The sequence below is a fragment of the Cibotium barometz genome, chromosome 25 (assembly GCF_041138505.1).
Source record: "Cibotium barometz isolate CiBa-2024 chromosome 25, ASM4113850v1, whole genome shotgun sequence".
Taxonomy (NCBI): domain Eukaryota; kingdom Viridiplantae; phylum Streptophyta; class Polypodiopsida; order Cyatheales; family Cibotiaceae; genus Cibotium; species Cibotium barometz.
The window spans coordinates 50,688,684-50,714,338 of NC_141070.1; the positions used below are offsets into that span (position 1 = coordinate 50,688,684).

Consider the following 25,655-nt stretch of genomic DNA (forward strand, 5'->3'; position numbering starts at 1 on the left):
AATGTCACTATCATTAGCCCATTGGGTAAAATAGGGTACGAGTGCACTAATGATCTATTTGAGAAGAGAGTAGCGTATATTACTGAAATGTTATAATAGAGGTCCACCATCCATGGCCTTCCACAGAGTGACATTATCGTTGTTGCCATCTACCACCACCAAGATGTTGCCTATGAGGGACTAACTGACTCTCCAAATGGCCGTTTTGAAATCATTCAAAAATTAATATTCCCACTTCTCTCCTTCTTTACCCTACGTCCAAATGATGACAATGCCATCTTGGGAAGCATTGGCTATAGAACTTTTAGGTAACCCTAGGTCCAGAGCCCATGCCACATCCTTGACCCAATCTGTATGAAGGGAAAGGGGAGGGAAACAATCCATCTTCCACTGTCCACATCTCCAAATTTCCATATAGGCGAAGCGAAACCCTAATTTGAAAGGGACAAAACACATGGAGTTCACAGAGGCCTCATGCTCAATGAAGAAGAAGGCCTAGGACCAAATATTATCCGGACCCTCTTCCCAAAGGATGACTTTGTCGTCATAGGAGCCGGATGTGAGGAGTCAAGAAACCTGCCAAATGGGGCCTTCTTGGCTGGACGAAGCGGTTAGGAGAGTTGAGGCCATGGTGTCGCCACTTGCATGTAGCCCAAAGATCTTTATGGTTGTTTCTGAGAAGCAAGTGGCCATACGCTTGCTGGTGCCGTGAATCCTTAACTTGCAAGGAGATTTGCTTCATCTTCATCGTCTTCTTCTTCTTCATCAGAAGTCTGCAAACCGTGCTATGCTATAGTCAGCGAGAGTCGGGTGTTGAGAGCATTAGGTGTGAAGAAGAAGCTGTGCACAATAACATGAAGAATAATTTGTGCACAATGGAGGAGCTTGAGGATCTGCCACATGACAGCCCCAACGAGGGGGGAGTTGACACATGGCAATGGGGAATACTGTTAGTAATAAAAAGTATAGATAAGAAAACACCTTAAGAAAATTATAAGATTTAGACAGAGAGAGGTTGAGTGCGACTGGATCCTTTATGTGTCGCGCATGCGAAAGGCGAGGGCGAGTGGGTTAGTGGTGAGTTTAACCCCCTCGTGTGGGTGCATGCCCATTGTACATTGAACATAAATAGCCCATATTCTTTCACCGTCTACTATAATCTCTACAATCAATATTATTCCCTCCGGATGATTAGCTATGATACTAGGGTTAAGATCCCTTTTAGCTAAAGTCATAACCCCACTATAACCTAAACTAATACCACCATAGAAAATTTCCCACCCCCTAAAACTATTTAACCAAGAGATTCTCCCAAAAAGGTTGTGTTCCTGCATAGCCAAAATAGACAAACCCCAAGACTTCACTAAATCCCAAAATATAGCATTTTTCTTCTTGTCTTTAATCCCTTTCACATTCCCCATGCACCCTTTGAACTCATTATTGTTCATCATGTTAATGCAGTTTTCGAGACCATTTCCACTTCCTCACCATCCTTCTGGACTACTCTGAACAAGATCAATCTCCTTTCTTGTTTCACTCAATACCCTCTCAGAAAACTATTCTACCAACAAAGAGTTATCTCTCTCAAGCAGTGGGCTATAGGGGTTAGAAAAGATGATAGAATCCGGATTCTCACCCCTCCCATTCCTCCTACTCTCATAACCTCGATTGCTTTGGGCCTTCCTAGCCTCAGCCTTACTTTACCTAACGTTGGCTTTGGTTTTAACTTTATCCCAGCCCCCTTCTTTCTTATTCTCCCCAGTTTCTAACACTATGTCCTTCCCTTTAGAATCTACTTTCTAAGACTCCAGTGGAACACTCTCCTTGTCGCTTCCCCCTCGACTCACCACTTTAGGCTCCTCTCTTGTGGATTCTACAAGAAGGCAATCTTTGGCAATGTGCCCAAAGGCCCCACATCTGAAGCAAGCACCAGGAAATACACCAAGCTTGAGGCCTAACTCCAATTTACCTAGTTGGCCTAAGTCTACCTCCACAGATTTTGGAGTCTCATTAGAGGGGTTCCATGTGATGCACACACTGTTCCATGTGATGCACACACTATTACCCTGCTTTCCTCCTACCTCATCACCAGGAAAAACAAACAACACCGGACTAAGGACTGGGCTATGTCACACAGCAGAAGTCTAAGCCAGGGAGGCAATCCAATCACTTCAACCCAAACCGGGCATGCATTTTGTAGGCTTTTATTGACATCAAACAAAGGATCAAATGGAAAGACATGTATCAACCTTTGACCAAAAAACAAGGGTCCCTTAGCAAACGAGTTAGACACAGATTGCCCTTTGATAAACAACACATTGAAAAAACCCTTTCCTAGATTAAAAATCTTAGACACAGAACAATCAAACACCATATTGGGGAATATGGGAATTTTTCATAAGTTTGGGACACGTGGTCAAAAGTTTGGATTAACCATAACTTGAACACCACTAATCCAAAATGAGCGCTTTATAGCTCTTTAGATTCCATTTTTCAAGCTCTTTCCAACGATAGGTCATATGATAGGGTTTTGAGAAACTTACAAACATGTTATCCATGTCCCCTTTTTTAAGTATTCAAAAATGGGAATTGGAAAATTCCCAAATTCACTAATATGGTGTTATCAGCAAGATATTTTCCTAAAGCCACTTGCCTAATTCACCCTTCGAGACGGAGGCTTGCCCGGGTAGAAAAGAAACACACTACACATTGAGAATAACCCTACCTGGCTTCTAATGAACTCTTGGCTCAGCTTCAGGCATACCTTACTTTTTACATGGTTACAAAGTCGTTCGTTTAGCCAGTCAGGAACGCACTTCCTCTTGATGCACTCTACCTCGACCTCCTCACCTTTGCACTTCATCTTAATATGGTAGATAGAGTTGTTGATAGATGGTGGTAGTACTGTTCTCTTAGGAAAGGAAAAAGGGAAGTCGGAAGATCTTAGAAGGGGCTTGGGGCTTAAGGATAGCTGATATCTTGGGGACTAGAGAGACAAACAAGGGCATACTTATTTTAACCTCCAATATTTGTCCTCCTCATCAAGAATTGATAGAGTTTTCTTTAGTCAGCAGGCCTCATGGGTACCTCACACTTTGAGGGTGGTAGTGGATTGTAGCTCTACTTTATCTGACCATCTTCCTTTGAAGTGGGGCTAGTCTCACTCTGATGGGACTGATATGGACTTATCTCATTTTCCAACAAGAAAATTGAGAGATTGAATAATTTACTTCTGAAAGACCCTCTTTTGTGGAATATACTGAAGAAGCCATTAATAAATTAAAAAGGAGAAAGGGGGCTAAGGATTCATGGAAACAGTTTGCTAATGAGATGCAAGGAATCATTAGAGCTGTGGGTAAACTAAGGGCTGAGGAAAGGAGAGGTGAGGAAAAAAAATGGTCTGCTTTGCTTGAGGATCTACTCTGCTGAGAGAGGCAGGCTTTAGAACTGGACTCTGATGACACTGAGTTGTATTTTAAGTGTCAGGCCAACATCAAAGCTGAGGAGGATAAATGCTATAGAGAACATGAGTATTGGGCTAGAAGGAATCTATTCAGCAACATGAAAAAACCTAACAATAGGTTTTTTTAACTCTCCAAGAATAAAGGTGATAGAGTGATTGTGGGGAACACCTTGGATGAGGATGGTAATCTTATACATGACACCAAATCACTTGCTCTGAAATGGGTTAAGCTTTTAGGATCAACCCTAAGTCTGAAAGAGGACTACTCCTTGAGGAGATTTCAAGTTGAAAATAGGTTGCTTGGCCTTCTTAGTCAGAAGGTGGATTGTGATAAAGCCAAGTGGTTAGAAAGAGATATTGAGATGGATGAGTGTTGGTGTGCTTTACTAAAGCTGGGAAGGGAGAAAGCTCCTAGTTAGGATGGTCTCTCAACTGAGTTCTTCATAGCTTTTTGGCCTTCATTAAAAGAGGTGGTGGTTGACATCTGCAAGAAAGCTTTTAAATTGGGTCTTTGGGACAAGGTTTTTAAAGAAAGACTTGTGAAACTCATCCCTAAACAGACTGCTTGTAGTAGGTTTGGGCATTGGAGGCCTATTACTTTATTGACTATGATGTATAAAAATTTAGCCAAGGTGATTGCCCTCATAATTACTCATGTGTTGCAAGAGGTTATCTCCAAAAAACAACATGGCTTTATTAAAGGCAGGTCTATTTATGACAATATCTTTGCTGCTCTACTAGGTAGAGATGTGGCCATTAAAACTCAACAGAATTGCATTATGATGTAATTGGACCTTGAGAAAGCTTATGATAGGATACAGTGGTCATTCATTTGCTAGGGTGATGGAAAAAATGGGGTTTATAGCTAAAATGGCTACATGCATTTATACTCTCTCCTTGGGTGGATATTCTAAAGTGCTTCTCAGTGGAAGAGTAGTAGGGGGATTTGAAATCAATAGGTCAGTTAGACAAGGGTGCCCATTAGCGCCCCTACTTTTTGCTATTGCTTCTCACTCTCTCTAATTTTGTCACTAGAGCTAGCTTGCATGGAAGGGAAGATTACAGGTTTAAAACTCAAGCACAGTGAGCAACTGGTAATTCAATGCTTTGCTAATGATTCTTTGTTATTCTTAAAAGGCTGAGAACAACAATGTGAGATTGGCTCTAGAACTTGTACAGGAGTTTACCAATGCTTCAGGTTCTAAATGTAACATAATGAAGTCTAGGATCATAAGCTTGACTGAGGGCAATGACTTTGATCTTTAGAGGTGGGGATATGAGGTGGTACAAAAGGGTCACATTGTTTAGACTACTTGGGGTTCCTTTTTGGGGTTGGACTTACTAATAAACAACTAGTAATATGGGCCATTAATAGGTTTGTGGAGAAATTGAAGAAGTGGGAAGGTTTGAAAGTTCCCTTCCATAACAGAATTGATATTTGCAACTTAGTGTTGAATGCTTATATCATGTTTCTAAGTCCTGTATTAAAATTTGGGAAGTGTCATTGGAAGGAAATCATAGGACCTATCAGAGGCTTTCTGTGGAGAAATGGTATTGGTAAGAAAAGAGTTCCTGCTTGGTTGGCCTCTTGGGAGAAGGTGTCAGTGCCCAAAAGGGAAGGGGGTATTGGTATCATTCACTTGCCTACTCATTGTGCTGTTAGAAGGACTTTGATGCTGCCTAGGGTGCTATCTTAAGATTCTACTTGGACCTTAATGATAAGGGAATTGGTGGAAATGGCTGAGGTGTTGGAAAGACAAATTATTTTCACATGCTCCTTTGAAAGTCACATGCTTAGATTTTTGCAAAATACTTAAATTGGAAAGACAAATTATTTTCACATGCTCCTTTGAAAGTCACATGCTTAGATTTTTGCAAAATACTTTGCAATTGCTGGAAAGATAATATGGGTTTCATGGCTTGGGATGGTGGGGGGAGGGTAACTGGGAATTCCATGCTGTCCTTGGGGTTATGGTGGACTCATAAGTTTAATCCCGCCTTAGCTACACTTGATACTGAAGTGGCAAAGATCCTTAATAACAAAGGTATTAGATATATGGCTGACTGTTGGGACAGGGATGTGGCTGGGTGGAAAGAGGTGAACCTCTTATCTGAGTTTCAGTTAACCAAGAGAGAGAGAGACTTGATGACTTAGGTGCTAGAGTTGTTGCATAGTGAATTATGCTCCACAGCCAGTGATATTTCAGTCTGGATCAAGGACAGGTCTTGGATTAATGGTGTCAAATTGAAGGAGGACAAAACTAGGGGTTATGGTGGACTCATAAGTTTAATCCCCCCTTAGCTGCACTTGATACTGAAGTGGCAAAAATCCTTAATAACAAAGGTATTAGATATATGGCTGACTGTTGGGATAGGGATGTGGCTGGGTGGAAAGAGGTGAACCTCTTATCTGAGTTTCAGTTAACCAAGAGAGAGAGAGACTTGATGACTTCGGTGCTAGAGTTGTTGCATAGTGAATTATGCTCCACAACCAGTGATATTTCAGTCTGGATCAAGGACAGGTCTTGGATTAATGGTGTCGAATTGAAGGAGGGCAAAACTAGGGATATTTATGCTTTAATGAGAAAAGGGGATGCCAATGTTATGTATTGTAACAAAATATGGCCAACAAGGGAGGAAGCTTTTTCCCCCTTGCTGGCTGGTCGGTAGGCCAGCAACTCTGCATCGTCCATCACTTTCCATGCGGCCTCAACAAGCTGCACCATCAGGGCTATCCAAAGCTTCCCATTACTTTGCTATGTATTTAATTGCAAATCGGTCATGACCTATACCACTTAACCTTAGCTCCCTTGTGTATCATGGACCATTCACACGATCCACTTCCTACTGGCAATAGCTTCACCACACTGACTTGGGTGGTGATGCGAGGATGCAGTCATCATTAGGAAGGGGGTATGTTAACTACTCTGTTGGTTAACATAGTTTCGCTTGCCCGACCTATCGTAAGGCATTTTGCCATCTTAGCTCATGTCAACGGGCATTTAACTTTTGTAAGACATTGCTAGAACATATAAAGCCGCCTTACCATGTGCTTAATGTCAAACAAAGAAAGTCTACGGATTTAGTATACATAGTTACTTTAGTGATAGAGATCATACCATTTTTAAGTTTGACCAGCTTAGTGTGAAAACTAGTCACTTGTATATAAGTTATTTTTTACAATAAGCAATACACAAGCATTCCCTTGTAATAGTTTTCTTATGATCTCTCCTTCTTCACTCTTCTTGCTTGCTTATATGGTTTTGAATTCATGCTTGCTAGATGGATACATGCTTGAATGGATTTGATTGTAGGTTTTCCTCTTCGAGTATCTTCTTCTTTGCCTCATTTTTGTGAGAAAGAACCATTGCAAAGAGGCATCTCTTCTTGCCTCCATCTATGCATTCACATCTCTCCCTTCACCCCTTTACCAAGGAACATTCTGGTGAGACAACGGAGTGAAGACATGGACAGACAATCTAGCACACCCACAATGAGAAGTTGCATTTGCGACTTGAAGGCAAGACCCAACAACACATATGCTTCGGCAAGGCTAAGGAGGTAAGCTCTTAACTTTTGAACAATAGTGCCACTGCTACTATAAATAACTAAACTATTATAAACAGCCAATAAACATGGATTTATTAATAATAAACTTAGTCACCTCTTATTTCCCCCCCATAATCCTAGGGCTACCATAAGTATAGAACACTCGTCTATGGCAATCTCACCCCAAATAAAGATCGTGAGACTATCGTAAGTTTAGAACTCTCATCTATGGCAATCCCGCCTCAATTAATACTATTGTGCTTGTAGCAACTCACTAGCCCAAATCATAGCTACATAAGGCTAGCCAGATTCCTGATTATGCTACTATACATAAACCCTATGAACCTAAGCTCAAAATTCGCGAGGATAGTCTTAGGGAATGCTACCTTTTACCCAGAATAGTACCGTTTCTCAAAAGAAACCATAAATCCCATACGAAGTTTCTAAACTCTCCCAAGGAACCAACCATAATACCCACCTCCACCTTTGTATCTATGCACTAAAAAGAAACTCAAGTCCCACCCAATAGATAAAATCCTTGAATAATCAAGTTCTATACAAGAACCCCATTTCACATGCATATGAAGTTGCTAAACTCTCCCAAAGAACCAACCATAATACCCATCTCCACCTTTGTATCTATGCACAACAAAGAAACTCAAGCCCCATCCAATAGATAAAATCCTTGGATAATCAAGTTCTATACAAGAGTCCCATCTCACATGCAATAAGTGATGGAACAAAGGTAGCCTCTCTCGTCTCGAAATGTGAGATGGAACAAAGGTAACCTTTCTCATCTTGAAATCTAAGATGAACAAAGGTGTATCCAAAATGCTCCCTAAGGAAAAATTTATACCATTACAACATGCAAGGACTCCACAACATCCAACATTTGAGATGATCCTAGGCTAGAGTACATATGTGAGCCAACGGTATCTAGAAAATCAAGTATATGTCATACCATCAATGATGTGTATATCACACATCCACATATCATGTCTCCCTTGTCGGTAACATCTCTGTTACTAAAACCTAGTACCAATCCAACTCCGTAAGATAAACCTAAATCTAGGTCTATAAAGGGATCTCTACTCTAGAAAATCAAGTATAGGTCATCCCATCAAATGCTGTGTATATCACACATCTACATATCATGTCTCCCTTGGTAACATCTCTGGTACTAGATCTTGGTACCGATCCAACTCCATAAGATAAACCTAAATCTATGTCTATAAAGGGATCTCTACTCTACAAAACCCAAATCTACATATTGTAAAAGTACCAGTATAATCACTAGTACATCGTACACCATTTTTTACTTACAAGCATTCGAATTTCGATCTGGATTCTGATGCTGAGACGTCTCTCTCTGCATTACACCTCAAGGAAAAATATGGTACAATGGCCCATCCTCACCTGACAACAATAAGCTATCCATGATCGCAGAGAAACCTCGTGAATGTAATCTTCACGACAAAAGTTAAGAGATACTTCCCTCATGAGTCAAATTCATCAGAAAATAACTAACCACATGAAGCTACACTTAAAGCCGAAAACTCTCTGTCAAAAGATGACTGAATAAACCGACCCTCAAATCTTGTGCACTATATCCAAGAAATGTGCTGGAACAAATCCATGATCTAAGGTTATTGTTGGTAACTCAAAATAGGCAAGATCAATGATCATATAGGAAAGTAATAAGTAACTACAAGTAGTCACAAATCTAGTCAGTAGCACTCGGTTGTTGTGGCACACACGGATTGCAATCAAAGCAAACACATGACGAAATTCCATCGTCGAGGTATCCAAGACTAACCAATGTTATTTCTGGATGCACGAAGAAACTATTGATCATTACAACTTTGTTTGCAAAATAATATTAGATAAGTACATAGTATACATAGCACTATTGAAGTCATGATATCGATCCTTCGCATCCTCTCTTGATTCACTTCAAGTAACCTGTAATCAATAGGATCCCCACAAAAGACATGGGTTCCCACTTTTGCAACACACGGGTCATGGAATAAACACCAAAGTATATCCACATCCAAGAGTTCATCTAAACAAACTCAAGGTTACCTTGGCAACAAGCTAAAGAAGGCTCCTTGATCTCCCAAGTCAATGGTCTCCATAATAAATTATTCTCTATAGGTCAGGGATTTTACTCAAAAGGAAAACACCCATCTATAACTTGACCTACTCAAATATCAAAAACAATAATCTGCGAGATATTGTGTACCAGATGGGACACCAAGGTATATGTCTCCAAGGTGTATATCTTCATCTGAACCTCCCAAGAGATCAACCACTCTTGGATCCCCTCCCTCAAATCGCCCCTGCAATGGTTCAGATCTACTCCTTCAGATCGGTCTACCATGAGTCTGAGCAATCAAGGAGAATTTTGGTCCAAGTTGTTCAGCTAAGGTATTACGAGTGCATACAAATCAAGAAGCTATCAAGAAATATGATTCTCGCTACATACTCAAACAACTCCCCTTCCACCTATGTCTCCTCCTAATGGGTGTGACGGCCATGATACCCTCTAATGGAAGGAAAAGAGCCATTAGGTATCTGGAAAGAATCATGAAGGAAAACTCAAATTGTTCCGCTCCAAAGATGGAAATCTACTCAACTCAAGTGCCCCAAACAACCACCCCGTAAGGTATGATGACGAAGGATTAATGCCTTGCATGATGATGTAAGGGTTTATAGGGCAAGGAAGCACAAAACATCCTATAGAAGCAAACCAATGGGTTATTATTGTCATGCCATAACCTTACTATTGGTCAAAGTTTGACCAAGACTCCGGCTACGCATGGTGCAGAGTATAGATCAGCATGCCAAAGGATTGGCATGGATCTGTGGGTGTCAGGCATTAGCCCCTAGCTCGAGGGTGGTTTGAACCATAGAACCTACAGTTGGGAGGCAAGCTAGCATGCACCCCTCTTAGAGGGTTTTTACTAATCACTTGTGCTTTGTGTTTAGGGGATTCGTGGTGTTATAAACAGATGGCATTCAACCAAGTGACTAGTCACATTGAAGCACCAAGAGACCTATCCAAGAATATCCGTAGCACCATCGAGGTCAAACACAATTTCCCACCATCCCCTACACTAATCAAGTGATTCATGGTGTTATAACATATGCCATTTGGTCAAGTGACTAGTCGCATTCAAGCACCAAGAGACCTATCCATAAATATCTATAGCACCATCAACGTCAAACACGATTGCCCACTATCCCTTACACTGATTAGATTGTATGTTGATGAGATACTTTATTAGTGGTTGGGAGACACATTCTGGACTAGCTTAGACAGTGGTGACTATCCTCTTATATGAAGATGAAATAATCCTCAACTCAACTTAAGAGAGGGAATGCAAAGATACCTTATGCACTTCAATGCTTTTGTGATGAGATGGACCTCATAGTGAATCTTGGTTTAATTAAGATCAATCTCTTTAACAATTCACATCATGTTGCATCAAGAGAGTCCTTCGTGTATAGGGGTGATGCGGTTGAGCTTATCTCCTCACATGTAAACCTCGCAGTTCTTTTCACTAGCACAATTCTCTCCATGTGGCGACCGCCCAAGCCCACTGGCACGTTATCATGCCATCATGGCCCGATTAGAGACTATGTCCAAGCCCAATTTCAGGAGTTGAACACATGAGAGCGCTCACTATTTGACACATTGGTAAGATTTGTTGTGATGGGAGAGGGAGATTAAAAGAGAATAGAGGCTGCAAACGATGTTCTCCCACATGATTAGGTTTTTAAGCCATTAGAGTGCCACATGAAATTGTGCTTTTTGGTAAGTTTGGAGCAAGCCCATTGATCCTTGATGCTCTTGTACAAGCCATCAGTTAGATCTATCAAGTTGACACATTCGATAGACCATCTCCCACAATCGTCACTTGATTCTTGTATACAACCCGCATGGGAGGGACACTGTTTGTTACTATTCTTGCATCACCACCAGTTGGTTTGATTCACTTGACCTCTAGATGAATAACTTCGATACACCTCTTCTAAATCTTTCGACACGAGATCAATTGCATCATCCAACTTGAATCTTTGAATCTTTAGACACGAGATCAATTGCATCATCCAATTTGAATCTTTAGACACAAGATCAATTCACACAAGCCGAACATGGCTTTTTTTTGTCGAAACTTCCCACAAAGCTTCAATTTTTCAAGTTCACTCTTAAGTCACGAAGGATGGTTTCACTGAGAAATTTGGCTACCTATACAACCACACATCCCATGCCATGAGGATTACAATTGGTCAACTAACGGTGTCCTCTCACCGCCTTCGCATAGAGACTTGAAGAGTAAAGGGCATACTATGCATGAGCAAGGAGAGAGAAACTGAAACCCACTACCTGTTGAAATGCCCAATGTACTATGTGATATGGGGGAGGTTTCATTTTTTCTTTTCAAGAAGGGATTTGGCTCCCTTAAGCACATAATGCATTACCAAGATACGTTGTCACATAGAGACCGTTTTGAGGCTACAAACAAGAGGACTATATACTCAAGCATCCATTGCAAACTTCTTTGAGCACCACCAAGCGATTGTGACACATACGGAGGGAGCAGCATCAAGGAGACAAGAGATAATGGACAAGACACACAAGCTTAACTACACCCGACACTTACTAGCACATGTACACAAGGAGTTATCAAGACACCCAAGCTTACCTACACCCAAGACTTATTAGCACATGTACACATGGAGTTAACAAGGATTAGGCACATTCTCTTTAGAGGGACAGATGCCGCCACCTCTAAGATCCATCCCATCCTTTTCTCAGCCGAATTCAAGAGATACTCCCAATGCTAAAGAGTGACACCACCCAAACTAGTCATTGCCTCCATGTATATTGTGGAGCCCCACTGATTTCACTTGTTTCACTATTCACCGTACATGTAGCCGGCCCTACATTTTTTTGTTTTTACATTCATGATCTTCAGCGCACATGGAAAATATGTTAACACTCCTCAATCTCATAGACCCAGTGGGTCCATAGTAGACATTAATAAAAATTCTCTCTCTCTCCTTGTCCTCCTTTGGTTAAAACCACAAAAAATTCTTAGATTTGTTGCCACACTTGCCTACAATCTCCAAGCAGCCTTGGACTAACCTTTTAACAAATGTACGACTGATTGCCTAAGATAAAAAGATCGAAGTTTAAGGTAGGCACAATAACATATACACATAGCTCTTGTAAGCCAAATTCAGGTTGTAATGTGGCTAGATCCACAATGAGTTCCAAAGTGAAGTTTCTTTTTGTAGGCCATAAAAGGAGTGTGGTAATAAGAACATATAAAGAGCATCATAATGGGGCCAAGGAGTTGAGGAAACTTCTAGATCGACATGGATAATTTTGGGTTATGGCATGCAATGCCAAGGTTTCTATTTTCTTCTGTGGAAGTCTTAATGCACCAAATTTATATGAAACAACCCCGATATGTGTTCTGCTGCCAAAGCATGCACATCAAACTGATACATCCAACATGAGTTTTAATTGTATCAATCTGATGTTCTTTCAAATGAGTTTTCCCTGAGAGAGCACAATTTTGAGCCAAAAAGTGGAAGATGAACTAAGGTCCTTTTCCCATGAAGCTTCTGAACTTTTCATTGAAGCAAATGGCTACTCTGGACTAGTTTTGTTTGAGACTAACTATTGCCAGATGATGTGCTACAGAAAGCCATGTATGTGAAAAGAAGCAAAGTTTTACTCACAGCTATCGGACTTTTTTCCGACCTTCCACACCCTTCATTATGTTGGTAAGATAATTAGTTCTGAATACTGCATCGTCTTTTATGAAGCCCCACCAGAAGTATGTGAGAGGGATCGTAACAGCATGCCAGATCGAGTGTGCGTCAAAAATATGCCAAATGGGAGGGAAATCGAAGATCTCCAGAAGCATGGCTGATGCACCAAAAAGAACAACAAACCACAATTTAAACCTTGCCGGATGGTGGGTGAACCAGCCCCAGAAAGTCCAGAGAAGGAGCTGTATTATTCCCATGGCAACACAAATCTTCATGTTCAAACCTGAGCCAAGGCAACATCACAGGCATTAGCTTTAAAAAATTCCCCTGCAACAAGATGGTTTTAGTTATGGAAGTCCACTAAGCTGTAAGATGGTTTTAGTTATGGAAGTCCACTAAGCTGTAAGATGTAAATAAGCAAGCATTAGGCAAATTGCATCCTCATATTTACTATGAAGAGTGACTCCATCTTTGCATTTTCCAAATTAACTATTGTAACTCCTGTCAACTACAGCCTCAACCAGAAAAGACCTCTTCTGTTTCACATCCTTCCGACCTGCTTGAGTGCCCCCCTCTCCTTACTTCGCCGTCATCACAGTGTGCAAGTGTGGGTGAACGTACAGGTGATTGTGTTTTGTGTGCAAGTTTGCGTAGGGGGTGTGCATGTGCGTGTTCTTAGTTTTTTGTTGTTTCTAGTTCTTTTTGGGGTTTTTAGGTTTTTAATCATTCTCAATAAATGTGACTGTACACTTGAGTGGGGATATTATGTTACATATGTACAACAAGTATTCAAGGTTTACGGATTACCATGTGGGCTCAATGAGCAAATGCATAGAGCTAAATGTCCAACTAAGTGTATTCACACAAAAACCCAATAACTCTATCCACACTTGGCTGCTCGTTGGTGGACCCCTAGACAATGTTGCAATGACCTAGCACAAAAGCCCTTACAAACACATGAATTCAGCCACATACTTGACCTTTGAGCTGGCCAATGTGTAGAAGCAAGTCCACGTCACACTCAAGCACGACACATGTCATCCCCTCCTTAACTCGGAGCACGGGTTGCATATGATGCTATTGGGATCCATCCTGCCAGTACGATCATCGTCTGACAAAGTTGCTCTCTACTCCACACATCGTTACAAACTCCAATTGCCTGGCTATTGGACCTGTTGTCTCCAATGATGTTTTCGCCACTACCTCCTTGGGAACTACGTGCATTGAAACTAGCCAGCATGGTAGACCCCACTGCGGAATCACTCATCTCATCCTCCTCAATGGATTTGGAGAGAAAAGTCTAAAACACACTTGATGATGACTCCCTATCATCGGAAACTGGAATTGTTATGTACCTGGACACTAATCCAACGGGGTTGGGGAGCCAAGGATTAGAAATTACCAGGCAGATACTTAGCTAGGATTCTTGTATTAATAAAACAAGCCTAATGGCCTTTCATAGCAAGTTAGCTATTTATGGCATAGTTATCCCTATATAAGTGAGAGCTTGGGTTATTGTAAGACATAGTTGTGCAGATTCACCACTCATGGTCTGGCTTGGACCAGGACAGCAAACATGCTCATGCCACGCACATGGCGAGTGCATAGGTTGGAGGACAAAAGTTGGACAAAAGTTGGAGGACAAAACTAAAAAAAGTTGAATAATGATACAATCAAATATAGATCTCCCCTTCCTAGAGCGGATGACTTGATCGATAGGTTGCAGGGAGCTTCCTATTTTACTAAGAATGACCTCACATGGTATCTGGTTATCACCAGATACCATGTGAGGAGCATTTTGGTGATGTGTGCACGAGGGATCAGAGCCCCAAAAAAAAAATGCATGGTAGGTGTGAGTATGAGAAGAAGTAGCTGTAAGTAGTTCTTGAATCCTAATAGTCTGGTGTTTGATGGTAGTGGACTGAGTGCATGTAGAGAGCGGTGAGAATAAGCTATAGTTGATGATATCGATGATGATGGTACATGGTCATATGCATCTGACATCCACATGGAATCTGTTCACATGGCAACAGAGGTTTGTTGGGGGGTGTAAGTCTAAGAGAGGATGGCTATAAATAATCATAGCATGCTCATGATGTGAAGAGGTTGGGGGGTGTAAGGATGTATGTGAGATGCTATTAGGGATGCCCAATGATTGATCATATACATAGTGATGATGCATGACCATGAACATCTAGTATCCATGCTTAAGCTATATAGTCCACTTGGCATAGAAGTGAGATGTCACCAGTCAGGGAAGACCTCAAGAGAACCGTTAGTTAGAAAAGGTAGTTTTGTTAGTTGCTCATTAGGGGCATGTGCCATGCACGGTGCTCAGCAGAAGGAAGCAGAAGGGAAAAGCGATGACGAGCTAACCAGAGGAAGAGGGAGCTTGGATGCTGGATGATCAGAGAAGCTGGAGCAGAGGGGAATTGGACTTCAGGTTTCTGTATTAGATGATGTAAGTGAAGCTAGAGGAGGAAGGTGTGAATTGAATGACCAAGAGGCTGGATACAGGGCTCAATTGGATGGACAAGTGAGTCAGAGACTGTGTGAGAAGGGTGATGAAGGATTTTGATTATCATGGTTCTAAGGATCAATGACCAGAGCAGGGTGAATTAGACAGGTAAAGGACCAGTTTGATTGGACAAGCCTTTGTACCTTGGGGTCTTACTCTATTGGAACTTGGCCCTCTTCTCGGCTTCATGATAATTGAGGTTTGACTCACTTAGAAGTTTGTGGCTTCTGGTCGGGGATTCATCATTGGATGTTTCTATCTTATGCTTTCATAGAGTTGTGCAAAAATAGATGTGAATTGGTTGTCATAACGCATGTTCCACATGAACCTAAGAGGGTGATGGATTTCAAGGAAAGGCAACTTAGGAACATGTTGATCCCTAAATATAAGATTAAGTGGAAAGATAAAGCAAAGGATGACTAAACTTGGGAGTTGGCGGATAGTTTGAGTAAACGCTTCTCTAATTTTGTTTAAGAGTAATTGTTTGAAGAGGGGAAGAATGATATGTACCTGGACACTAACCTACGAATTACGGATCTAATCCAACGGGGGAGACATAGTTGTGCAGATGCACCACTAATGGTATGGCTTGGACCAAGAGAGAAGACATGCTCATGCCACGCACGTGGCGAGTACATAGGTTGGCGTGTCAAAGGCCTACAGGCAGGCTGCAGTGGTATGGGACGACAGAGTTAGACATGGACCTATGGGATTGTGCAGGAAGCCCTAGCCTTCGCGGGAGATTGGTCGATGTCAGCCACGGTTGGGAGGTGAGCTAGCCTGCTACCTCAAGATTCGGTTTAGTACTAACCTTGTTCTGTTGTATTTAAAGAGATTTTGGGAAGGACTTGCTATTTTGGCTGCCCTTATAATCTCCTAGATCTAGCCTTTGAGTGCCCACCACTGGACCCTCCTTAATGCATCTTCTTCTACCACTAACTGCTTGCGTTTGAAGTACCAACACGTCGCCTTGCTTGCTTGCTATGTCCACCCTCTACTTGGTATATTTGGCCCTCTTTCTTGCCCTTTGGCTGAGCGCCCCTTGCACACACAAGAGCTATATGGTACAAAATTTGCAAAACACAGCCCTCATGAAAAATGCAAATCTAAGTGAGAATGCTCATGATGATGGGATTCTTCGCAATAGATCTCCACGTCCTAATGAGAGAAAAAATTGCAGCTCTTCTTCTATCAAAACCTGGAATGCTCTGATAGCGATGCAACATGGGTGCTTGCAGAAACGTTTTTATGATTGATTGATTCCAATTAGCACCTGATCAGAGACTTAAACCCATGTAGCAAACTGCTTCTTCCTCATGCTCAATACACAATAGAGACAGATGACCTAATCTACCATGTATTACTAACATGAAGTATATACAATGCTCAATAGTGATACTCAATGGTAGCACTACTCCTAAGCTCTCAAACACTCAAAGATGACAAACTGATCCTAGACTCCTATTTAGTGTCTAATGTTGGTGAGTTGGCTACCAAACCCTAATAATAATGTCCAACTAAGTGTGTTCACACACTAACCCAATAACTATGTCCACACTTGGCTGCTCATTGAGCGCCTCGACAATATTACAATGAAGTAGCACAATAGCCCCTATAAACACATGAATCCAGCCACATACTTGATATTCTATCCACAAATGCCCAGGAGTTAATTTTAGAAGTGCATGTCTTGGGAAAATGGAGACTGATCAGGATGGAGTTTAGTAATCAAACCATCCCTCAGGTGACTTTTGATGAACAAGTCTTGTCACCTCACAGTGAAGGTGTGAACAAGATTATGATTACAATGTTATACCTTGCTACCAAGAGGACACTTTTCAAGAAATTTATGATCAACCAGTGGCCAACCCCAAGAATGTAGTTCTAAAGACTTTCTACAGGCCTTCGTGGAGCAGATCAAATGGTCTAGAATGTTGATCGAGTGTTGTGCCACGTCAAAGAAGACATTCAAATAGCTCAGCAGAAGCAGATCAAACAAATGATATCCTGAAAAAGTTTGGCTTCACTACAATCAATCTGCAGAATAGTTGTTGCCGATGTTGAGAGATTATCAAGAGGCTTGCATGCATGGTCAACCATCACCATGAGCATGACTGACGTGTATTTTCAAAGGCAAAATGCCACCTCTGCCGAGAGCTGTCCACAGCATCTGCACCCAACTTTCCCACAGTTTTGGGCATCTGGAAAGCCCAACAGGTGCAAATATGATTAAAACAGGGAGAGTTTTTGTTCTTTTCAGCCCCATCCTTGTCGGACACAGGTCATCAGGATGACCAACAAGAAAGGGCCTGTTTGAAGGCCAGTTCCCCCCTTTATCCCAGCATTAAGCAACCACTGCTAGTGCAGGCAGTAAAAAATATGGTAATGTCAGATATAACCAGTAGCAAAAATTGAAAGGAAAGGGTTTGTTTTCCTCCCAAGAAAAGATCCTCAATGAGCCATAGAAAAACGTATGTGTAATGCAGACTAAAACCCTCTAGAGAGGAAACAAGGTACAATGGACCCTCATGTGAGGTCTGAAAACCAAAAAACATGCGCGCACAAAGCGGGGGGGGGGAGGGGGCGGGGGGTGGTTTTGGTTGGAGCCAGACAGGGCCTATACTGTCAAACAAGTCCATCGCCCCAGCCGAGTGAGGAAGGGGCGGGCACTAAGTGCACACAAAGGCTGCACGGTGCTGCTGCATCTGATTGGAGTCAGCTGTAAGACACTCACATTGCCCATGAAGGGTAATGAAGGGTAAGGGAAGGGTTTTTACCCTATATACTCATCAAAACAATCCTCTCACCTGTGCTAACCTGGACCTACCCCAGTTTATCAGAAGAGAGAGTCGGACTATGTGAACATCCCAGTGTCTTGAGCAGCATCTCCACCTCAATATCTGCCCAGCTAACAAACTCCCATTAATTTCCCAAGCTGAGTCTGTCGTCAAAAGAGAGGGTCAGGAACCTCTGCCAAAATTGTAAAAAGGACCTTTCCCTAAGACACATGTAGAGGAAGGTCTACTACAGTGCCTGTAAGGTCATGAATCAATGAGCTGAGCAATTGCCGCAGCTCCCCAATTGGTGTAATGGCATCACCAAACACAATGATGAATGGTTTTTGAAGGCACACTACCTGTGGAAAATTTGGAAGTTGCACTTGTACCTCATCTCTACAAGTTGACACACAGTCACCATCTAAACGAAAAGTGCAACCTTCCAAGTAATGTCTCAACTCCATTGTCTCTTAGTGCCCATGTAACAAAAGTGGGATGAGCACATTGTGGTCGCCGCTCTCAGAGAGCATGTAATTTCCTTCACCAGCTCTTTCAGAGACATATGAGTACCAGACATGATTTGGAATTCACAGGATTATGTTCTTAGTAGGTTTTGGGATGGAACAAACAGTTTCAGACCACCTTCTTTCTTATATGCACACAGGTGTAGCCAACTCACCCGAGAAACTTGAGGACAGAGCATGGCACACATACCATAATCAAAGTCGTACAAATTTAGGTACAATATATGAGTGGAAACAAATGCTATGATTGGGGAGGCCACCATCACTCGTGCTGCCTCAATTCTCAGGTTGAACGTTCTAATGATCGCAACCATGAGTGTATAGCCAATGACAGCCACTGCTGTTACGTAGTCCATTCTTTCTGTAATGCATAGATCCCTAAAAACAAAAACATCCATCAAACTCATTCCTTCACCTAGATTTTCACCATTCAAATTAATATGAGACAATGTATAGCAAAATAGGTTTACCTTGAGTGAAAAATGGCACTCCAAAACCACGAGTTCATGGACAGAAGTCCATATATAATCCACAATGTGCTATACTCGTAGTATGGGCTCCTTCTTCCCTGAGACTTTTGTGGCAGCTTATAAAAGATCAAGCTCAAAAAAGACAGCCACCCTTTGAGATGCATAACTAGATTTGCAATCGAAAAGGCCACTGATGCCGGTTCCTGTCCGCAAAACAAGTAGTTTATTTTTTAAACTCATCTACTCAATTTAAACTCCAAACATATGAAATACTTGATTGAGTTTATTGGAGCCCAAAGACTTCCTATTACACATCCACTAAAATGCTCAAAATGTCTACAAGAACAAACACAAATTGTACATCATGCATTTTTAAATTTTCCTAGAAAAGAGGAGAACAACAAATTGATTATTGCTAAATGATGAATAGATAAGTTTCGAAGAGCTCATGTCTGCATGTGCCTGACCCAAGAGCCCCTTGCAAAAAGAAGTGGGTAAAAGAGGCAGGTAGAAGTAGGAGAGAGTATGTGAAAAGGAGAGAGGGGCCTGCATTTATAAAAGGGTGATGATTGCAAGGGGCCAGGGCAGGCAGCTGTAAGGTCCCCTCACAGGCATTTGCAGACAAGGGAAGGTAAAATCAGACAACGCATAAAAGGTAGTTTACTATGGCTCTGCTCAGCCCAACAAGGAAGAAAATATTCTTAATGTTCTCAACTCGATATCATAACAAAGCAAATAATTTGCTAAATGGGGGCCCTTAACTGGGTTAGTTAGAACCCAATCAGGTATATCGTATACCTCTCTCTCCTCTACTGTCTTTATTAAAAGTTATGCACCAAAGTAGATAGTTGGCCTTCCACGACACACGTAACATTTTTATCAGAGCTTATGCTTTGTTGAGGCTGTGCAATATAGATGCAAGAAAAGTTTTTTCAGTGGATGGCTTGTTTAGAGATCCAGGAAAATCCATAAAGCTGTCTAGTAGATGGTTTGTACGCGTTCCGGAAAAATTATTGAGCTGCCCACTATGAGTCAAGAGGAAGAGAGTGCTACAAGAGAAGCCGAACGGGCCTCTGATCCCAATACTATTTTGGGATCAACTCCCACATCTAATAGTTGATTCCACAAGCTAGCAGCAGGGATTGTCAAAATACGCAGCGGAGATGATAACCAAATCTGAGACCACAACAGCAAGTAGAGTGCAAAAAATAGACAGCACAAGAGAAGGAGAAAAATAGGCGTGTAACTCTTCTCTATACACAAGATCCCGAATCTGAAAACTGGATACAATGATGTGGGGGCCATGGGGCCATTTTATATGGCCCCATACATGCAGTCGGCCTGTGCAAAAACAGCCAACTTGATCTACATGTCCACGACCAGCCCATACATGCAGTCGGCCAGCTGTGCATAGTCGGCCAGTATGCAAGAGAGGTCGGGGACCACACAGGGAAGTTGGCCAGCAACCAGATCATCCGACCAGCAGTCGGCCACCATCTGGATCAGCCGGGGTGCAAAAAACTGCCTCCCACACCATGGGAAAAATAGGGAAAAATGGGGAAAAAATATGGGGAGTGAGGAAAAATGAGAAAACACCTATACAGGGCGGGCACACCCACAACAGAGGCCCTGGTGTCTAATAAAGACACGAGATGACTTCTAACACCCCCTCTAAGCTCCTGGCTGTGAAATCAACCCTAGGGAGCTGGAGTGCCGCCTGCGCATAGCCTGAGGTAGAGACTTCGTGATGAAGAGGTCCGCTGCATTGTCCTCCGTCGAACAATAAAGTAGCAAGATGTCACCAGCCAAGATCTTCTCACGTACAAAGTGATACTGTATCTCTATGTGCTTGGTCCGGGCATGGAAGACCAGGTTCCGAGCAATAGCTATACAACTCTAGTTATCACACTGGATGACTGTGGGCTCCTTCTGTGGAAACCCAATCTCGCCTAGCAGCCTCCGCAGCCACACAACCTCGCAAGCAGCACCACAAGCAGCCCGGTACTCTGCCTCTATCGAAGATAGGGCAATAGTTGGATGCCTCTTACTGCTCCAAGAAAGTGCTCCTGAGCCGAGGGTAAAACTATAACCTGAAGTAGATCTCCTCGTGTCTAGATCTCCTCCTCAATCTGAGTCACTCCATCCTTGGAGTCTGACTCCATCCCCTCCTGTGTAAAAGAGTCCTAGATCCTTCGTACTCTGCAGATACCGCAAGATCCGCAATCCTGCGTCCCAATGAGACTTCAATGGCGTCTGCATAAAAGAGCTCAACAGCCCCACGGAGAAGCTCAAGTCCAATCTGGTGTTCAGCAACCAGATCAATGAACCAACCAACTTCCGATACTGCGAGGCATCAACTGGCTCACAAGGATCATTAATAGTTAACTTTGTGTTTGGGTCCATCGGCGAAGTAATAGGCTTGCAGTTCTCCATCCCAAAGGCCTCAAGCAGCTCATGAACATACCGCTGCTGAGACACTAAAAACCCCCTCTAGGTCTGCCAGATCTCCAATCCCAAAAGAAGTGGAGTAAGCCTAGGTCGGTCATCTCAAACTCCTTTGACAAGGCAGCTTCATCACGCCAATGTGCTCCACATGACCGCCGGTGAGAATGAGATCATCCACATAAAGGATGATAATCGTAACCATGCCACGTTCCCGAAAGAGAGACATATTGATCTCTGAAAACCAATCCGAACAAAGAAGGAATCAATCTTCTGATTCCAAGCCCTGGGAGCCTGCTTAAGACCATACTAGGCCTTACGTAACCTGTAAACCATCCCTTCTGATCCTGGAACAACAAAGCCTGGAGGTTGCTCAACATACACCTCCTCCTGCAGGTCACCATTAAGGAACGCAGATTTTACATCCATTTGATACACTGGCCACCACTGAGAAGAAGCAAGGGCAAGAATGGTCCGAATCGTGGTCATCCGTGCTGTCGGTGCAAAGGTATCCGTAGTCGATGCCTGGCCGCTGAGCATAACCTTTAGCCACAAGTCTGGCTTTGTGTTTGTCCACCGACCCATCTGACGCATATTTGGTCTTAAAGACCCATTTGACACCAATGACTGACAGTTTCCATGGCCTCAATACCAACTCCCATGTTTTGTTCTTCTCAATGGCATCAAGTTCCACCTGCATGGCTTTCCTCCAAGTATCCTGTGAAAGGGCTTCCTTAACGGAAGTGGGCTCCTTGTCCCGCATAATACGAGACATCAAAGCATAGTTTACCTAAAGAAGCTCCGCTGTATTGCTTTTGTCGCGGACTCTGTGCGATCTTCGAGGGCCGTCCTCTGTGATCCACTCGGAGGGTAACTCCGTGACACCTGACTCCCGAACAACCACCAGGGTACTCGAACAAATCGTGGAGCCTCCTGTCGTTGCGGGGGCTCTACTGCAGCTGCGGGCTCAACCTCCTGTACTGACTGAGGTTGATCAACTGGAACAATAGTCTGGGAATCATCATCAAACTCTTCTGGATCTCCAAGAAGTGGCGGCTCCTCGACAGTGGATACTGGAACATGCTCATCAAAGACCACATCCCGGCTGACAACAATCTCATTCCTCTCTGGACCATACAACCTGTATCCCTTGGAAAGAGAATTGTACCCCACAAATATAAGCTTGCGGGATTTGGAGTCAAGCTTCCATCTCTGCTTCTTCGGAATATGTACATACACATCACTCCCAAAAACACGGAAGTGCGAGACATCAGGTTTCCTGCCACAGTATGCCTCAAACAGAGTCATATTAGGTACTGAAGTCGTTGGAGACCGGTTGAGGGTATGGACAGCCGTTGCCACAACCTCTCTCCAAAGTGGACGAGGAAGATCACGATGCTCCAGCATGGTCCTCGCCATCTCCACCACAGTCCTGTTTTTGCGTTCTACAACTCCATTCTCGGAAGGCGATCCTGTATTGGCCAATTCCCTCTTGATGCCATGATCTGCACAAAATCTGAGAAATACATTCGAGGAGAATTCACCCCCTTTGTCAGCCCTGAGAGTCTTTACCTGCAATCCAGACTTTTTCCACCATCTCGTGCCAATCCTTGAACCGTGCAAAAGCTTGGTCCTTCTGTGAAAGAAAGTAGACCCACGTGAATCTGGTACAGTCATCAACAAGCACCATGAAATAGAGAGATCCTCCCAATGATGGTGTCTGCTGAGGTCCACACAAGTCAGTGTGAATCAACTCCAATGGTTTTGAAGCCCGCCTGGAAGCCTGCTTCGGAAAGGATTCCCTGTGCTGCTTACCACGTATGCAAGAACTGCAACGTCCTTGCCTGCTGCCAACATCTGGCAAGCCAACCACCATTTGGTCCCGAAAAACTCGCCGCAGTGCATCCACATTTAAGTGGCCGAAACGGAAGTGCCACAAATCTCCGACGTGAGAACCTGTCAATGAGGAGAGTGCAGAGAGCTTGTAGATACCATTCTCCACACCGCCTTCCCAAACAACCTGGCCAATCTCACGGTCCCATAGAACAACTGAATGCTCCTCAAATTCCACCCAAAAGCCAGTCTTGCATACTTCATACACTGACAGAAGATGAAAACCAAGAGCTGGGACGTAAAGAACACGGGAGGCATGCTTGCCTCCCTTGCCATCGGGAATAATCTCCATCCGGCCCTCATTGTGTATCGGAATGGTGGAGTTGTCGCTAATGAAAATGCGACCTGACTGCCATTTCAGATCCAAAAAGAAGTCACGAGAGGGAGTCACATGCCTGGAAGCACCACTGTCAAGAATCCATTCCCGGGTATCCTTCGCGGTGAAGCCAACTGCCTCCTCGCTCGAAGATGATGAAGCATCGGAGTTCATCATCTCTAAGTGCACAAATGCATGAGTCTTTGCAGCTGAGGCTGAAGAATCAGCACTCTTCCCAGTCCGCTTAGGACACTTCCTCCAATAGTGGCCTTTCTCGCCACAATCATTTCAAGACCGCTCGGCCTTCAGTTTCTCTCGTTTTGTGTCAGGCTTCTTCTCAGAAGACTTCTCCGGTGAAGTCTTCCCTTTGCCCTTGTTATTCCGGCCTTTCGGCCGTTGGCCAGTTAAGGCCTCCGAACCTCCGCTGCGAGGAAGGTTCGTAAAACGTTCCTCCTGGTCCAAGACCATGGGCACAAGCTCCTCCCAGGTAATGTTGCTGAGCCTACCACTAGTAATCAAAGAGGAGTAGAAAGGGGAATACTGATCAGGCAAGTGGGACAGCAAAGTAATGGCCATATCTTCTGATGATATCTCCTTCCCAGCCTGGAGGACTTCCTGCTGAAGGGCCTGCAGTTTGTTAATGTGCTCTTGCATCGTCGATGACTTTGCAGGGTTCATAATCCGCATTTGCATTTCCAAGGAAATCCTCTTCATGGGCGATATCCTGTTCTAAAGAGAAGCCAAGTGCTGCCATATGCCTCTGGCCAGTGTCATATGCTTAACGTGATTGATTACTTGCGGTGTGCAGTTGAGGAAGATAAATGACCGGACCCTGGCGTTGACACGATCCCGCATCTGTGTCTGTGCCTCGCGATCCTTCTTCGTTGACAGTAACTCCCCTTCCTCTGCTTCCCGCCGTGGAGCCCCGATAACGATGAAATCAGCAAGGTCATATGACTCCAGCACAGACTCCATCATAACCTTCCAGATGCCGTAATTGTTCCCGTCCAATTTGACGGTCCACTGGGAACGTGGGGAGAGTTGGGATCTTCACATGCTTCTCAGCCAGCTCTAACAAATCTGCCATCGTGGGGATGTAACTGAAAAGGGTGGCTGGGTGGGAAAAAAAACTTTAAACCTGCAAGTGGCTGTCCAACAACTTAGCCCGCCTTCCTCTTGCTACTTCTCTTCCCAAACAGTCCCTAACAGTCCACCAATCAGCAATGTAACAATCCCCCTCTTGCTCAGAAAATTCCCAAGATCTTTCAAGAGCCTAGGACTCTAATACCATGTCGAAATATGCAGCGGAGATGATAACCAAATCTGAGACCACAAGAGCAAGTAGAGTGCAGAAAATAGACAGCACAAGAGAAGGAGAGAGAGAGGCGTGTAACTCTTCTCTATACACAAGATCCCGAATCTGAAAACTGGATACAATGATGTGGGGGCCATGGGGCCATTTTATATGGCCCCATACATGCAGTCGGCCTGTGCAAAAACAGCCGACTTGGCCTACATGTCCACGACCAGTCCATACATGCAGTCGGCCAGTATGCAGGAGAGGTCGGGGACCACACAGGGAAGTCGGCCAGCAACCAGATCATCCGACCAGCAGTCAGCCACCATCTGGATCAGCCGGAGTGCAGAAAACTGCCTCCCACACCATGGGAAAAATAGGGGAAAATGGGGGAAAAATACGGGGAGTGAGGAAAAATGAGGAAACACCTATACAGGGCGGGCATACCCACAACAGAGGCCCTGGTGTCTAATAAAGACAGGAGATGACTTCTAACAGTGATACCAGCACTGCAAAAGAGTAATATCATTATTGATCCATCTGGACCGACCTTGCGAAAAGACCATAGGCATCTTCAAAGGGTGCAAAGAGAACAACAGCGGACACCGACTTCCAAATT

The 25,655-nt window shown here is 43.4% G+C and overlaps 1 protein-coding gene across 4 annotated transcripts in view; it reads right to left on the bottom strand.

The window, feature by feature from the left end:
- Positions 1-12,193: 12,193 nt before the first annotated feature.
- LOC147624697 (uncharacterized) overlaps positions 12,194-25,655 on the bottom strand; it is a 35,577-nt gene continuing 22,115 nt past the window's right edge. The window contains exons 3-6 of one of the 4 annotated variants that reach the window (XM_086819734.1): positions 19,089-19,291; positions 18,809-18,996; positions 12,767-13,082; positions 12,194-12,523 (exon numbers count right to left, since the gene is read on the bottom strand). In XM_086819734.1, coding sequence (XP_086675860.1) covers positions 12,769-13,082; positions 18,809-18,996; positions 19,089-19,291 — 705 coding nt within the window. In that variant the 3' untranslated portion in view covers positions 12,194-12,523; positions 12,767-12,768. Of the gene's footprint in view, positions 13,083-18,773; positions 18,997-19,088; positions 19,292-25,655 lie in introns of all 4 variants that reach the window. The other 3 variants (XM_086819733.1, XM_086819732.1, XM_086819735.1) reach the window with 3 other exon arrangements.